The 17,283-nt window shown below is 43.4% G+C and overlaps 1 protein-coding gene across 4 annotated transcripts in view; it reads right to left on the reverse strand.

The window, feature by feature from the left end:
• PITPNM2 (phosphatidylinositol transfer protein membrane associated 2) overlaps nucleotides 1-17,283 on the reverse strand; it is a 432,451-nt gene that overhangs the window by 224,192 nt on the left and 190,976 nt on the right. For all 4 annotated transcript variants that reach the window (XM_030220215.1, XM_030220217.1, XM_030220216.1 and 1 more), the window contains exon 2: nucleotides 8,527-8,700. In XM_030220215.1, the coding sequence (XP_030076075.1) occupies nucleotides 8,527-8,604 (78 nt within the window). In that variant the 5' untranslated portion in view covers nucleotides 8,605-8,700. The remainder of the gene's footprint in view (nucleotides 1-8,526; nucleotides 8,701-17,283) is intronic.

Consider the following 17,283-nt stretch of genomic DNA (forward strand, 5'->3'; position numbering starts at 1 on the left):
ACTGACTGGGCAGAGACTTGAGACATTTTAATGGTGAAGAGAGACACACAAACTGAATTTTAAGAGGGCTGGGATTTAATTACTCACTTTTCCAAATCTGATTCAAAATGAGTTACAATCAGGTACATAAGATAGTTCACCTCTGTTGTCTTGGATAAAAACTTAGGGCTAGGTTTACTACTATGCATTAATGTACATTATGCAACTTAACATGTTATTAGAAAATTGGTACCATTATTAAACAGCAATAATGTACATTAACATTTTACGGATGGTTAAGCATCCTATGGAAGAGCAGGATTTGAACTCTGAGCTTCCCTGGTCCTCAGCCCACCAAGCTAACCACTAAGCTTCTACAGAACAGAGCCTGAAGAAAAGCAAACCTATTTAAAATGACGGAGAGACTCTGGGGCAACATAAAATTGTTAGAAAATACAAACTGTGACATTTTAGTTATGAGTAGATGGGGTGGGGACACACTCAGTTATGGACCTCTGTGGGTTCTGTATTGTGGGGTGGGAGGGGGTGACTCACTTGTAGTCTTTAAGGGATCCTTTTACTAAGGGTCACTAAATATCACTCAGCCCATTTTTATACCTATGGGCTCAAGGCATTTAATGCACACTAATTTGTTAGCGTGTGCTAAATCCGTTAGTGTACCTTAGTAAAAAGACCCCTAAGAGATTTTTTTTTCTGAATCATTTTAGGATTTTGGTTGACTGTACTAAGAATTTTTAGAAGTCACTTTAGCTAGTAAAAACTGACATGAAATGTTAAAGTTGTGTGAACAATTAGAAGAGGTACATCTCTAATTTAAGTGTTGACTTTAGTAACACATGGGTTCCCCTTTCAACACTAGTACTTAGGCCCTCCTTTAGAAAGCCGCACTAGCGATTCCTGTGTGGTTAATGAGAGGAAGCTATGGGCTTCCTCTCATTTGCCACATGGGAACTGCTAGCGTGGCTTTGTAAAAGAAGCCCTTAGTTATTAACAGAGTTATCTGCTATAAACTGTGTTAATTTAATTTGCTCTACATAAGTACATAAGTAATGCCACACTGGGAAAAGACCAAGGGTCCATCGAGCCCAGCATCCTGTCCACGACAGCGGCCAATCCAGAGCTTCCCAAACGTACAAACACTCTATACATGTTATTCCTGGAATTGTGGATTTTTCCCAAGTCCATTTAGTAGTGGTTTATGGACTTGTCCTTTAGGAAACCGTCTAACCCCTTTTTAAACTCCGCCAAGCTAACTGCCTTCACCACGTTCTCCGGCAACAAATTCCAGAGTTTAATTACGCGTTGAGTGAAGAAAAGGTTTCTCCGATTTGTTTTAAATTTACTACACTGTAGTTTCATCGCATGCCCCCTAGTCCTAGTATTTTTGGAAAGCGTGAACAGACACTTCACATCCACCTGTTCCACTCCACTCGTTATTTTATATACCTCTATCATGTCTCCCCTCAGCCGTCTCTTTTCCAAGCTGAAAAGCCCTAGCCTCCTTAGTCTTTCTTCATAGGGAAGTCGTCCCATCCTCGCTATCATTTTAGTCGCCCTTCGCTGCACCTTTTCCAATTCTACTATATCTTTCTTGAGATGCGGCAAACAGAATTGAAAAGAAAGTTATTGAAGCAGATATTTGATCTCTGAACATTGACTACTTGACTGTTAGTACATTTGTCCTTTAGATTGTAAGCTCTTTGAGCAGGGACTGTCCTTCTATGTTAAAATTGTACAGCGCTGCGTAACCCTAGTAGCGCTTTAGAAATGTCAAATGGTAGTAGTAGTGAACATAAGTTTATATGGCGCATTAAATGCTAAGCTCATAGGTATAAAATGGGTTTCTTAGCATTTGGACACGCTAATTCCTTTAATGTACTCTAAGCTTTAGGAAAAGGACCCCTTAACTGGTTTACAGATAGTGGTTTCAGCTTGTCCCCTTCAGACTTGCTCTTTAATGCAGAGGAAAGATGAAGCCATGGAGAAAGAAAGCACCACCAGGGACAAAATACATAGATCTTCCTTTACACTTACAGTGGCATTATGCACAGTGCATATTTTCACAGGACAGTCACCCAAGAACACAAACAACCTAGTTTTAAACAGCTGGATTGATTGTGGCTCTTTCCCTCCAACGCTCCTGAAAGCTCAAATAAATAAGGTGCTCTGCTGTATTTTATTTAATTTTGTTTTACATGACCACAATAAAAAAATTGACACATTCGATAAAGTATACCATATGTTCACTTACTGGCTATCAATGCTCTGTGCACCGACTGTCATTGCTTCTTCCCAAACGTAAGTTATCAATATTAATATTCTCAAGTTCTTACTCTGAGCACTATTCCCTTGTATTTAAATTACTAGTAAAAAAAGCCTGTTTCTGAAAGAAATGAAACGGGCGCTAGCAAGGATGTTCTCTAATGGCAATTATGTTTTTAAGGGAACTGTTAAGAGAGAGTATGTGTGAGAGAGAGTGAGTGAGTATGTGTCAGAGAGTATGTGTGAGAAAGAAAGAGTGTGTGTCAGAGAGAGAAAGAGAGAGAGTGTGTGTCAGAGAGAGAGACAGAATGTGTCTGTCTGTGTGAGTGTAGTGTGTGTCCCGTGTGCACCAATTATGCTCTCTCCCTGCATTCATCCATATGCAGCAAACGTCCTCTGTGCCCTGCCCCCTTCATCCATCCATGTGCCGCATCTCTCCCCTGCCCCCTCCATCCATCCTGATGCAGCAATTCTCCTCTGTCCCTTGCCCTCCCCCCCTACATGTGCATCAACTCTGCATTCTCCCCTGGCCTCTCCTCCATCCACCCATATCCAGAGCCCCCCTCCCTCCATCTCTCTCCCCTTCGAGTTCCAGGCCCCCCTCCCCTTCGAGTTTCAGGCCCCCCTCCCCTTCGAGTTTCAGGCCCCCCTCCCTCCCCTCCGAGTTCCATGCTCCCCATTCTCATTCGAGTTCCACACCCCCGTGCCTCCCTCCACTTCAAGTTCCAGGACGCCCCCCTCCCCTCCCCTTCGACTTGCAGAACGCCTGCTCCCTCCCTCCGAGATCCACGCCCCCCCTCTCCTCTGACTTCCATGCCCCCGTGCCTCCCTCCCTCTCTCTCTCTGCCCTCCAAGCACGACCTGTCCTCCGGCAGCCCCTCGCCTTCCTAAGTGCTGGCTGTATTTTAAAAATTCTTACCTTGGGGTGCGGCGTCCACAGTGAAGGCGAGCAGCGCTTCACACTGCCTTTGCATGTGTCTCAGCTCTGCCTCTGGTCCCGCCATTTCCTGTTTCTGGAAGGGCGGGACCAGAGGCAGAGCTAAGACATGCGAAGGCAGTGTGAAGCGCCGCTCACCTTCACTGTGGACACCGCACCCCAAGGTAAGATTTTTTAAAATACAGCCAGCACTTAGGAAGGCGAGGGGCTGCCGGAGGACGGGTCGTGCTTGGAGGGCAGAGAGAGAGAGGGAGGGAGGCGCGGGAGCTGGCAACTACACAGAGTTCCCTCGAGGGTGGGGTGATTACGAACCCTACGAACACTACACGGCTTCACTGCCACGGAGTCAGCTTCAGAACGCTGGCGGTGCGAATTATTATATTAGATAGGACCAGTTGAGAGCAAAGATCTCATCCTTGAAACTGACAAGTGTGCCTAAACCAAAAGGAAGGGCAAAACCTGGGAGGTGTGAACAGCATTTTAATACTTTTGCTGCAATCTAGTCCTAACTTTGCCAGAAAGGTTTATATCAACTTCGAGAACTTTAGGATAAATGGCAATAAAGGATGCAAGCTTAAAAAAAAGCAAAAAGATCAAATGAAACCCAACGGAAATGTTTTTGAAGAATCAATTTTCTTTATACTTGCATAAATCTTAAAAATGGAGGAAATCAAAGTGCACAATGGACTTTTTTGCCTCCTGTCTTTGTCTCTTTAATATTCCACTGCATCTATTTATTGCTACGAAGAGAGCTTGAAAGAAGAATGTCTTAATCATATCATTAATCTCTTTTTAGAAATTAAGGTGGTAATATTCTGCTGGCGACCATCGGTGGCAGTGGCGTAACTAGGACTGAATGGGCCCCGGGTAGAAAAACTGAGATGGCACCCCTATATCGTCATCTTTCTCAAGGTGGTGGGGGCCGGGATGGGGGGGGGGAGGGGGTGCAAGATGAAACATAGAAACCCTGTCATAGAAATATAAATTGAAGTGCAAGATATCGGAGATGCACATTTCCCAAGACTGGCATATTACAATTAATAATTTCAGAAACACAGACTGTGTATTGCTTTGGTCCCAGTGTCTCTCTTCTGCTTTTCTCAACTCTCATCCCAGGTCTCTTCTGCTTTTGACATTTCTTTTCTATGTCCAGTGCCCACTTTTCCTCTGCATCCCTATCTGTCACGTCCAGAATCTGTCTGTCTTCTCAGTGCCCCTATCCTCTCTCCACAGCATCTGCCCACTGTGTTCTTATCTTACTCTGTCCAGCATTCTCTTATGTCCAGCATTGCCCCTATGAGTCTCTGTCCCTATGTTTCCTCCAATTCCATGCATCTCTTCTGTGTCCCCATCCCTCTCCACGGTCAATTTCTCTCCTCTTTATTCTCTTGCTCCTGCAACCACTACCCCTAACCCACGCTCCCACCCAGCATCCATCTCTCTCCCTCTCTCCAGTTTTCCTTTCCCCTATACACCACCCCATACCAGCATCTGCCTCCTCTGTTCCCCTTCGGTCCAGGTCTCTCTCTGCTTAAACCCCCACCCCCCAGATCCAGCTTCTGTTCCCCCCTCCCCTTACACTTTTGTTCCAGGTCTTGTTTTTCTCTTTCTCTCTATCCCCCACTTCATGGTCTGGCATCTCTCCCTCCTTGGTTCAGGGTCTCTCCCCTTCTCTCCTGTCTCTCTCTTTTTCTTCCCCCGACACCTCCCCCAGTCCAGCATCTGCCCAGTCTCTTCCCCCTCCCCTTTGGTCTATGCCTCTCTTTTTCTCTCTTCCTTCAGCATGACCCCCACCCCTTTTGCTCCAATTTTTTTCCCTGTTTCTTTTCTCTCCTCCCCTACGCCCGGGTCTCTACAGTTTCTCCCCCCTCCTCCCCTGCCAGTCCCCCACACACTGAGGAGGCTTGTGGCAGACACAGCACTGAAGGCAGCCTCTCTCTCAAACTGGCACAGCCTTTCCTCTGTTGTGTTCCACCCACAGGTGGGATGCAACAGAAGAAAAGCTCTGCCAGCCAGAGAGAGAGAGAGATGTCGCCTTTGCATTGTATCTGCTGTGAGCCACCTCAGTGAGCGGAGGACCAACGGTGGGGGGGGCCTGTAGAGACCTGGAGCTAGGCACAGGGAAAGAAGAGGAGAGAAAGGGAAGATTCAGCTACAGGCAGTCCCTCCACTGAGCAGCCTGTTGGGCTTGCTCAATGGTACCTACACCCCTGATTGGCAATTTTTTAAATACTGAATTAGAACCGGATATTCAGGTATGGGCACAGAATATTCAGGCCTGGAGCAACTCCTGAGTGTTACTTGAGTCCCGCTGATATTAAACAGCAGTACACGGATAGCTACTCTGTTAATCACGGGTGGCAAAAGGGCTGTCCTTAGTAAAGTGGGTTGCTATCTGGGTACCATGGCTGAATATCAGCAGTGCCCAGATAAGGCCCATCTCCTCCTCTGGACCGCTCCAGCACTAACCAGGAAGTTCTGCAGTATCCGAACAGATATTAACCAGAGAGTGCTGCTGAGTATCTGGCTCCTATCCCAATCAGAGTGGTTTAACCAGGCAGCAGCTTGTCCTACCCAGTTAAAACATTCTGAATATTGGCCTTACGTTTTTCATATTTTTGTCAGTTTCTTTTATGGAAGGAACACACACATTTACCATAGGATACTGGTTCAGAGGTGTCCTACAGCTGTTCCCAAAGTGTCTTGTATATAAAATTCAGATCAAAATTCCTCCCAAACAAACACACAGTCAAATCAATACACTAAATCCTATGACAAAATCATAGAGGGGCTGGAAGAGCCCTTGACAGCATATCCAGTCCTACCCCCTCTGCTTCTATGCAGACAGGCATCCCTGGTACCTAAATGATCCCAGATATTATTCTCATCTGCTCTTAAAAAAACTCCAGCAAAATATATTCGTTTACCTCCCTAAATAATGCATTTACAAAGACTACCTTTAGAACTAGGTTAGTGAGCTCAAAGTGTGTTTTTTGGGAGGAGTTTACCCTTTTTAAAAAACATTTTTCACCATTTGTACCCCATATTTTCCCACCTAATAGTAAGTTCAATGTGGCTTCCAGTTACAGTTTATTACTGGGAAACGTCCTTCTAAAAACAGTCAGCTATGAAAAACAGATACGGACTACCTGTAGTTATAAACTTTCGAGGTTGTTACCAGTGGTCAAGAATTTGTCTGCTTTATTTATTTATTTAAAGCATTTATATCCCACATTTTCCCACTGGTTGTAGGCTCAATGTGGCTTACAAAGCAATATCAGGACTACAGTACAATAGTACATTAAAACAATACAAACAGTAAATTAAAGCTTGGCATTATATTAAACAGCAGAGTAGTAAAGAACATAGATTTAAGTGTTTCTGGATTATTTGAAACTAAAGAAATTGATCTGATTATGTTGCATCTGGAGAATAGACCTGTTTGAATAGGATGGACTTTAATAATTTTCTAAACTTTAGATAGTTTTGGGTTGATTTAACTAATTTGGATAAGGCATTCCACAGTCGAGTACCCAATAAAGGAAAGTTGGAGGCATATGTAGATTTGTATTTGAGGCCAAAACAATCCGGATAGTGTAGGTTTAAATAAGATTGGGAGGAATTAGATCTGTTTCTGGGTGGTAAAAGTATTTGCTGATGTTTTGGGTTGTGTACAGTAAGGCTCTAATCCAGAAGACCCAGTTCAAGATTAAATTACCTAGTTTGATCATTGTGATCAATGGGGAAGAATTTGTTGAGGGTACCCTCACCAGGGGAAGTGAAGTTGGTTTTCTCGTAGTCATGAGCATTTTTGTATGGACCTATTAAGTTAATGCGTTACCACCTGTTTGGGAGGAGTGGTATAATTTGCAGTTTGTAAAGAGGCTTAAAGCCTTATTATTTCAGGAATCTATGACTTGGAACAGGGTGGGGGGGGGGGGGAGTTTTTTTTTGAGAGAAGGGAATTTGGTGGTTTGCATTTGGTCTAATATATATTGTATTGTTTATTCTTTACTTTGCATGTATTTTGTATGCTGCCATGAGTGGGTTGCTCCCAGACAGATAACTTATAAATGTTTGCAAATAAACAAGCTTGGACTAGCACTAATCTACTGGGGATTGGTTCATAAATGCCCTAATAACACTGCTTCAGAAAAGCAGTTCTTTTTCTAAATTTGGTCCTCAGGTGTTTCAAGTTTTCAGAAAGAGTGAACTATGGAAATTAAGCGAGTTCCAAGATATCTCAGGCATCTCATGGATATTTCCTGAAAACCAAGTACACCCAGTGGGGATATTTAAGGACTGGAGTGGCCCACCAGTACATTACATAAAACCTATTACTTTCCTGATGCTCTTGGAATCTGATATGGTGGGTGGACCTGCCCAAAAATAAATGTTCCTTGTTTACTTTAAATCTTGCCAAAAAAAAACCACACTTTTCAGTCAGGTCCTGAAAGTAGTTAGAATGCCAAGTGGGGATATCTCTTCATTAAAATAAAGATCTCTGAGGAGGGGGCAGCAGCCAGAAAAAGGACTTGTGAATAATACTGGAGCAGGTGCTGGAAAGAAAAGGGGGGGGGGGGGGGAAAGAGATGAAATGTTATCACTGCTTTGTTTCTTCCTTCTACTGGAAGTTAGATTTTTCACCTGAATATAGTCTCAGAGTAATCCAGTATGTGTCACAATTTAACACACGTTGAGTTCTATTTCATAAGATCCAGACATCTTGTGTGGTCTTGAAAGTTCATGGACTGCCTCAGCTTCTTTCAAACACACCTATGAAAACATTCCAGTTTTCGCCAGCTCTAACAGGGATAGGAATGGCTGTGTGGGTCATCCAAAATTTTAAAAGGACAAGTGGTCATCTACTAAAGAAGCCAAACCCAGAGACCAAGGTAAATAAAATCTGGGTTCGGCTCCTTTGCTGGATGATCATTGGTCCTTCCCCACTCTTTTTCTTTTGGTATTTGCATTCATAGGGAACTTGCCTTTTTGTCTTATGTAACTTGCTGTGTGGGTCATCCAACATGCCATTATATTAGCATTGTGCAGGCTGTCTACAGACTCAAGAGTTCCCTCATCTAAGAAAACCTGGAATTACAAGGAACCTTAATACACAGAGCAGTTATTGCAAAAAAAACCAAAACAACCCACGGTTGGACGATACGCTGATGACAACAAATTCATGCAGCTGGCTGGCATGACCCATATTTCTGTTCACAGTATCTTTCCCAGTAAAACATTTGCAAGTGAAGATACTTTGTTCTCATACCTCCTTCTAGTCTTCCTGACTACACAACATACAATGCCTCCAAGTCACTACTAACCTGTATCATATACAGCTGGGCAATCCGATACTCATCTAAGCTCATTGGAAGAGGGATCCGATATTCCTTTATGAGCATCTTGAAATCCAGAATTTTTCTTCTGTTCAGAAACAGACTCCAGAGGCTTTATGAAAAAGCTCCTCAAAGAACAACCAGTAAATTCATGGAGGACACCTGTGAAAACAAAGAAACCAAATCCCTGAATGAGTATGAACTTGGAATATGACAAAAAGGAGATTGTGATTTTCACAGTGTGTAAGAAAACACTGATTCAGGAAATTATTAACATTTTAAAAATACTCCCCCTTAATATCAGTTACAACTTCCCATTTACTCCTGTCCTTGAAAAATTAAGACCACGGTAAATGACATTCCAAAGATTTGAATTCTGCTGTTATGCAGGGTCATCTTCTCTCCCCCCCCTCCACAAGAGAAAAAAGAAAAGCATATATTGCGGGTTCCTCAAGTCAAAACTGAATTTGTACATCTGAATTTGAACCCATGTGCTCTGGATGCAGAAGTCAATGCTCCAGGTTAAGGATGGCCTGTTGCTGCTCTAAAATCTCACACTCAGTTAAAGCTTCAGCCAAGTTTCAGGCCCTAGAACTGCTGCTCAGGGGAGTTTAATAACCAAACCAATAACCTCCCCTCCCAGAATATCCTACTTTTAAACATTCATCTTTATTTCACACATATACACCTCAGGGCAAGTTCCAAAAGACATTTAACTTCCCTGCCTGTGTGTAGGCATAGCTGCTGGTGGTTCTTTGAATTAGTAGGATTGTCAAGACCTTTTGTTTTTCTTTATCCCCCCCCCCAGCACACCCAATTTATGTGGGATTATAAGATGGTTTGTAAGAAAGATGCAAGGTCCTAACCCAACGTAAAATAGTTACGTTTGGTGCTACTCACCAGCGGGTGATATTCTGATCTAGCCAGGAGACCAAAACGCTCAATTAAAGGACAAGTCCAACATATACCAATATTTATTTAGTTTCAGATAGCTCAGCCCTAGTAGCTCAAGATGAGCTACATACAGTGGGTCTTTCCTTTCTCTAGAGGACTTACAATCTAAGTTTGTAGCTGAGGCAATGGTGGGTTAAGTGACTTGCCCAAGATCACAAGGAGCAGCAGCAATATCTTGCCCTCAGCAGATACAGAATAAGGGCGCACAAAGGTCTGAGCATTTTGCCACTTTCTCTCAAGTGTCACAACTTTTGTTATGAGGCAGTGATTTGCTAAAACTGCATGACCTCCCATTTTGTTTTGTTCCAGCACCTCTCTCTTTGGGGCCTGAACATAACAAGTGCCCTATTAGAAATTGTTCGCCTTCTGCAGCACCTTACTGTGGACCCCATTCAGGTTTCCTCTTCACCTAATGACCCTACAACATCTTGGCAGCACCAACAGCAGAGGAGATAATACTGAATAGAAAAAAAACCCTTTAGATATAATGCTTAGATCAACACATTTTAAAGCATCAGCCCCACATCCACAAAACAAAGACCTGTTAAAATGTTTTCTTCTGAGGCTTTGAGCAACTCCCCCAGGGTGCCTCCATTTTCAGTTATAGGGAATTCTGCATTTTTCTGACCAGACTCATTGAGATCTAAGGCTGCCATGCCTTACACCAGGACCTAGGTCCTCATATCTACTGCTTAGGCATTGGTTAACCAGATTCCATAATAATGCAGAAGTTAGATATGAACTTGAAAAATATTGTATTGGCAACCAGGTTTACACTGGATCCTCAAAAATTGTTCATCAAAATATTACTTTAATTCTGAGAGCCATGGGAGCGTATGAATGGGCAAGATTACTAAGGGGTGTTTTTACTCAGCTGCGGTAAAAAGTGGCCTTAGCACACCCTTACATGGGATTTTTCTGCATGCTAAGGCCAATTTTTATTGCAGCCAGAAAATGGCCAATTTTTTTATTTTTCCTATTAATGGCCATTCATTAATATTGTCAATAGCACACGGTCATTAAAAAGAAATTACTACCTGAGCACTTACCGATGCTTATTTTGTAGGCAGAAAGGGCTCACATGGTAATCCTGCACTAGCCAGTTAGCACACAGTAATATAGCTGCACAAAGTAGCAAAGGAATGCCCACTCTTCGTACCCCGAGACACACACCCCCCAAAAATAATTTTCAAATATTTTTTAGTGCGAGTCAATTTGGAACTTATCACAGAACACCTGAGTGCATCCCGCAGTAAGCATTTTAAACTGTGGTAAGTGCATGCAAGCACTCACCACCGCTTAGCAAAAGGCCCCTAGGATAGTAAGGCAGAAATATATCTGCACTAGAAAGTAATGCTGCTTTCAACCATACACCAATCCTCAATGTTTTTTCAGTTAATACAAAAAGCACCTGCCTTCAGGTTCACAGCACAACACTGTTATGGATGTGAGACATGTACATAAGTATTGCCATATTGGGTCAGATCAAAGGTCCATCAAGCCCAGCATCTTGCTTCCAACAGTGGCCAATCCAGGTCACAAGTAACTAGCAGGATCCTAAAAGTAGTTGCAAGATTCCATGCTACCAAACCCCATGGTAGAGGCTGACCGAGAGAAAACCCATCCTCACCACCAGCTCCACCTGCCCTCCCCGGGCCTACCTTCTAAAGGTCCTGGTGGTCTAGTGGTTTCTTCAGGGCAGGAGCATCCCACATTGCTCCTGCCCCCGGTGGCTCCGTGTTCAAAATGGCAGCCATTTCAGGTTGCGGCCATAATTTTTGAATTAGGACTAGCATAAGCAGAAACAAGTCTCCTGCTCATGCCATTTTCAATTCCAAAATAGCGACTGCAACCTCCTGTAGCAGTCTCCCCCCCAAAAAAGACCCCCCCTTACTGGCCTGCCCACTAGCTCCACTCATCCTCCCTGCCCCGTAGGCCCTCCCCAGGGCTAGCCCTGGTGGTCTAGTGGCTTCTTTGGGGCAGACGCATCCCACATTGATCCTGCCCCAAGTGGCTCCCTGTTCATGGCCAAACTTTTGGAATTTGGAATAGTATAAGCAGGAGTATAACGGCGGTGGGGAGGGGTCATGTTTTCAATTTTGGTTCTGGTTGAAACAGAGCCATAGATTTTGGGCGTGAATTTGGTCGGCCTCTACACCAGGGATAAGCAGTGGCTTTCTCCAAGATCACACAATACAGAATAATGCAATGAGGATCATGGAAAAAATTACCAGATTAAACTCAAAGAAGCGAAGAGGGAAATACAGCTAGTGAAAGTGCAGGCAGAAGAACAATGGCTAAAGATGCAAAGAGAGGTGACAAGACCTTTTTCAGATATATCAGGGAAAGGAGAAAAGATAGGAATGAAATTCTATGACTGAAAGGTGCTGAGAATAGCTATGTGGAGAGTGATGAGGATAAAGCACATGTGCTAAGCAAATACTTCTCTTCAGTGTCCACAGAAGAAAACCCTGGAGAAGGACCGCAGTCTGCTGCTGAGGGAATATCTGGGATAGAGTGGATATTGTGCCATTCATGGAAGAAAGCATTTATAAACAGCTTGAAAATATGATAGTGGACAAAGCTAGGGGACTAGATGTTATTCATGCCAGTGTACTGAGGGAGCTCAGAGAAATCCTGGTAGAACCTCTTAAGGATTTTTTTTCAATAGAGGTTCTGCGGGATTGAAGATGAGACGACGTGGTCTCTCTTCACAAAAGCAGAGACGGGGAAGAAGTGAGAAACCACAGGCCGGTAAGTCTCATATCGGTGTTAGGAAAAATAATGGAGTCACTGCTGAAGGAAAGAATAGTTGACTTTCTAGAAGCCAACAGGTTGCAGGATCCGAGGCAACATGGCTTTACCAAAGTAAAATCCTGCCAAATGAATCTGATTGACTTCTTTGACTGGGTGATCAAAGAACTGGATGAAGGACATACAGTAGATGTAATTTACTTGGATTTCAGCAAAGCCTTTGATACGGTCAACCTTTGATATGGTCCTTCACAGAAGACTGATGAATAAATTGAGTGGGCTGAACTTAGGACTAAAAGTAGTGAACTGGATTGAAAACTGGTTGACTGACCGGCAATAGAGGGTGAGGAAAAGTTTGCCTTTTGCGGATGACATGAAGATTGCCAATAGATTGGATACCCTGGAGGGAGTAGAAATCATGAGAAGGGATCTCCAAACGTTGGATGAATTGTCAAGGGTCTGGCAGTTAAAATTTAATGTAAAGAAACTGTGCAAAGTGATGCACTTGAGGTGCAGAAATCCAAAAGAGATGTGCCAGATAGGAGGGGAGAGATTGGTATGCTTGGCTCAGGAGAGGGACATGGAGGGTGATGGTGTCCGAGAATCTCAAGGTGACGAAACAATGCAACAAGGCATTGGCTGCGGCCAGAAAGATGCTAGGCTTCATAGAGAGGGCTGTAACCAGCAGAAGATAGGTGGTGTTGATGCCCCTGTACAAGTCATTGGTGAGGCCCCACTTGGAGTATTGTGTTCAGTTTTGGAGGCAGTATCTTGCTAAGGATGTAAAAAGACTTGAAGTGGTTCACAGAAAAACTACAAAAATGGTATGGGGTTTGCATAGCAAGACATACAAGGAGAGACTTGCTGACCTGAACATGTATACCCTGGAGGAAAGGAGAAACCGGGGTGATGTGATACAGACATTCAAATATTTGAAAGGTATAAATGCGTAAACAAACATTTTCCAGAGATGGAAAGGTGGTAGAACTAGAGGACATGAATCGAGGTTGAAAGGGGGTCGACTCAGGAATAATGTCACAAAGTATTTTTTCACTGAGAGGGTGGTAGGTATCTGGAATGCTCTTCTGCGGGAGGTGGTGGAGATGCAAACGATAATGGAATTCAAAAGTGTGTGGGATAAACACAAAGGAATCCTGTTTGGAAGGAATGGATCCAAAGAAGCTTAGCGGAGATTAGTTAGCAATGCCACTAATTGGGAAGCAAAGCCAGTGCTGGGCAAGAATTCTATGGTCTGTGCCCTGAGCATGGCTGAATAGATTTGGATGGGCTGCAGTGGAGCTTTTCAGGGGCTTCGACAACTTCAGAAATTTAAACAAGAACAGTGTCAGGCAGATTTCTACAGTCTGTGACATGAAAATGGCAGGGACAAATCAAGATCAGGTATGCATATGAAGTATCACATCAGACCATATGTAATGAGTTTATGTTGTTGAGCAGACTGGATGGACTGTATGGGTCTTTATCTGCTGTCATCTACTATGTTACCACCTTAATAAACGTTTATAGACTTTTCCTCTAGGAACTTATCCAAATCTTTTTTTAAACCCAGCTACACTAGCTGCTTTTATCACATCATCCGGCAGCTAATTCCACGATAGACTCTGGAACAACTTTAATATTGCTGCAAAAGAGTCTATCAAGTAATTGGGAAATAAAGCCCAGCTTCTAACATAACATAACATAGTAGATGACGGCAGAAAAAGACCTGCACAGTCCATCCAGTCTGCCCAACAAGATAACTCATATTTGCTGCTTTTTGTGTATACCCTACTTTGATTTGTACCTGTGCTCTTCAGGGCACAGACCGTATAAGTCTGCCCAGCACTATCCCCGCCTCCCAACCACCTGCCCCTCCTCCCAACCACCGGCTCTGGCACAGACCGTATAAGTCTGCCCAGCACTATCCTCACCTCCCAACCACCAGCCCTGCCTCCCAACCACCGGCTCTGGCACAGACCGTACAAGTTTGTCCAGCACTATCTATGGTCTGTGCCCCGATTATGGCTAGACAGATTTGAATGGGCTGGAGTGGGGCTTCAAAAGGCAACTCCAGTAGTTGGGGAATAAAGCTAGCATTTGAGCATCGGCACCTTTACGGCTAGAAAAAAAACACTGGATATAAGGGAGCAAGGGAAGATGATAGAAAGTGAAAAGCAGGAAATTAAAATTAGATCTTGGAAAAGAACTTAGGCGAAAATCAACAAGTGGATGTAGTAAAGAAAGATCAGGACCAACCCACATGGAAAAACAAAATGCTCAGATAACAAAGGTACACAAAATCTTGACTGTTAATATTTTGTTCTGTATAGGAGGAAATCTCTTTCAGTGTTCTGTGCTTCTTATAGTCTGGCTTCTTGGGGTTTTCAGTTTCATTCTTTTGTCTAGGTATTTGTTTCTAATCTATAGCCTCTCCCTCTCTTTTTTTTTTTTTTTTACACTAGGTGATGGTTTCTGTTTCCCTTTTGCAACTGCAGAGAAGGATTCTTGTAACATATAGATTCTGTGGACCATTGTTCACTTTTTCCAGCTGAAGGGGTTCTGGTGTTCTAGAATATTTGCAGTGCTGCCTTTTCATAGGCAGAGTTGTGTGCACCTACTTGCAAGGCTTTCTGTTACTTCTCAGTGTAGTGGAGGGAGTTTCTGTTGTTCTCATTATTGTGACACCAGAGTTTGAAGGGAATGTTATTCTAATTTTACTTCGGTTCTATATTGGTTGCTGGAAGTTTTATTGGTTGATATGGGAATGCCCCATCTGAATGACTAATTATACTCTATGGGAGCAATCCTATAACTGGGTGCCACAATTTAGGTGCACCAAAGTCTATAAGGCATCTGTGGGCTAAGATGCCATTATAGAATACTAGAGTAAGTTGGCACTGATGTGCCTAAATGTAGGCACAGTTACGCCATATCCATGGCAGGCATAACTGTTTGCGTCTTAACGCAACATTTTAGCATGTAACTTACAGTAAATTATAGAACAGCATTCTAGCACTTCTGCACATAAGTGCGTATTATCCCCCAAGATTCTATAAATGGTGACTAAAGTTGTGTGTGTGCAACTTAATTGTTTAACAAGCCAATCAGTGTTGATAATTGCTCACTAACAAGTTATTATTGACATGAATACGAATTTACATGTGCAACTTTCTGAGCATATTCTGTAAAGTGGTGCACGTAAATTCGAATGTGTGGATCACAAATGGAGGCATAGCTGGATGGGCATCGGCGGGCATTCCTAAAAAATGACGCACAGTGTTATGGAATACCCCTGATCAGTGCCTTATTTAGGTGCAGGCATTTACACCAGGTTCTAGTTGGTGTAAATGGTCGTGCCTATGTGTATTCTGTAAGCCATGACTAACTTAGGCAAGGTTTATAGAATAGCGCCAAGAACGTTTTTTTTTTGGCACCTTTTATAGAATTTGGCCCTTTGGTTTATTAAAACTTGCTATAGAGCAGAGCAGTGTACAAGCTAAAATGTTCAGAAAAGAAAGGAACTCCATTCATGACAGGAAAAGTGCCCTTAGTATTCTAGAACATAGATGCACAAGCAGCGCCTAACTTTAGAAACCCTGTTACAAAATTATGGATATATGTGGAAACTGGAGGTGGAGCTGGAGGCAGAGCTCGGGTCTCATCAAATAAAAGGTGTTCCGCTGCCCCTGAGGGAGGGGAGGCGAATGCTAGATGGAGGGGGGAGGAGGAAGAGGAGGATGGGAGAAGGGAGAAAGGAAATGCTGGACTGGTGTGTGTGTGTGGTGGGGGGGGCCCTGACTGATAGCTTACAGGGGTGCCAGAGACCCTAGCACTGGCCCTGAAAACAAAATACTATTACTAATAATCATTTCTATAGCGCTACTAATGTACACAGCACTGTACATATGATATGCAGGTACTTTTCTCAATCTAAGTTTTGTACCTGGGGCAAAGGAGGGTTAAAGTGACTTGCCCAAGGTCACAAGGAGGTGCAGTGAGAATCAAACCCAGGTTGTCATGATCAAAGCCCACTGCACTAACCATTAGGCCACCACTTGTATACAGGGGACTTATTAGTCAAAGATTCTAAAGGCTGAACTATTGACATCTTGCCCTGCATGCTACCATTTTAAAGAAAATCTGGATGAGATAAACTGGGTTGCAAATGATAAAGAGTATTTCAGAAACTGTAAAGGTGCATGAAGGATTAGCTCACATAAGGTAAAAACCCCTTACCTTTATGCATATCTCTGCGTGGGATATGCATAAAGGAATCCTGTGCAGCAGGAATGGATCCTCAGAAGCTTAGCTGAAATTGGGGTGGCGGAGCAGGTGGGGGGAAGAGGGGTTGGTGGTTGGGAGGCTAGGATAGGGGAGGGCAGACTTATACAGTCTGTACCAGAGCCGGTGATGGGAGACGGGACTGGTGGTTGGGAGGCGGGAAATACTGCTGGGCAGACTTATACGGTCTGTGCCCTGAAAAAGACAGGTACAAATTCAAGATATGAGTTTATCTTGGACAGACTAGATGGACCATGCAGGTCTTTTTCTGCAGTCATCTACTATGTTACTATGTATGTTACTTACTAGCCAGCTTTTGAAGCCCTTGCTAGTCATCATGGCTAAGCAGTTAAATAAGCAGGTCAATACAAGCGGCCCAAAATATTCAAAGGGAGTTACAATTGGTCATCCTTTATCTGTAAATTTTAACACACCATATAGTTAGTAATGGGTCATTTAAATTGTAAATGAAAATGGCCCAATAATGTCTACATAAACTGTGGGCCAGGGCCAGGGCAAGGGAGGAGAGACGGCGACAAAAACTAGCTAGAGAGATGGTGGCACTGAATATATGGATTGAGATAAACAGCTGCATGAGCTGCATGAGCTGCATGAGCTGAAGATCCAGCCCAATGAGGCCAACACCAAGAGGGTTTGGCACCTGAAAGTTAGGCTTCTACGACTGAGCCCAGTGTTCAGATTTATATTCCTAGACTCCTAAATTAGGAGCTGCACAAGGGGTGGATTTAGAGCAAG

This window comes from Microcaecilia unicolor, chromosome 11 (genome assembly GCF_901765095.1).
Source record: "Microcaecilia unicolor chromosome 11, aMicUni1.1, whole genome shotgun sequence".
Lineage (NCBI taxonomy): Eukaryota > Metazoa > Chordata > Amphibia > Gymnophiona > Siphonopidae > Microcaecilia > Microcaecilia unicolor.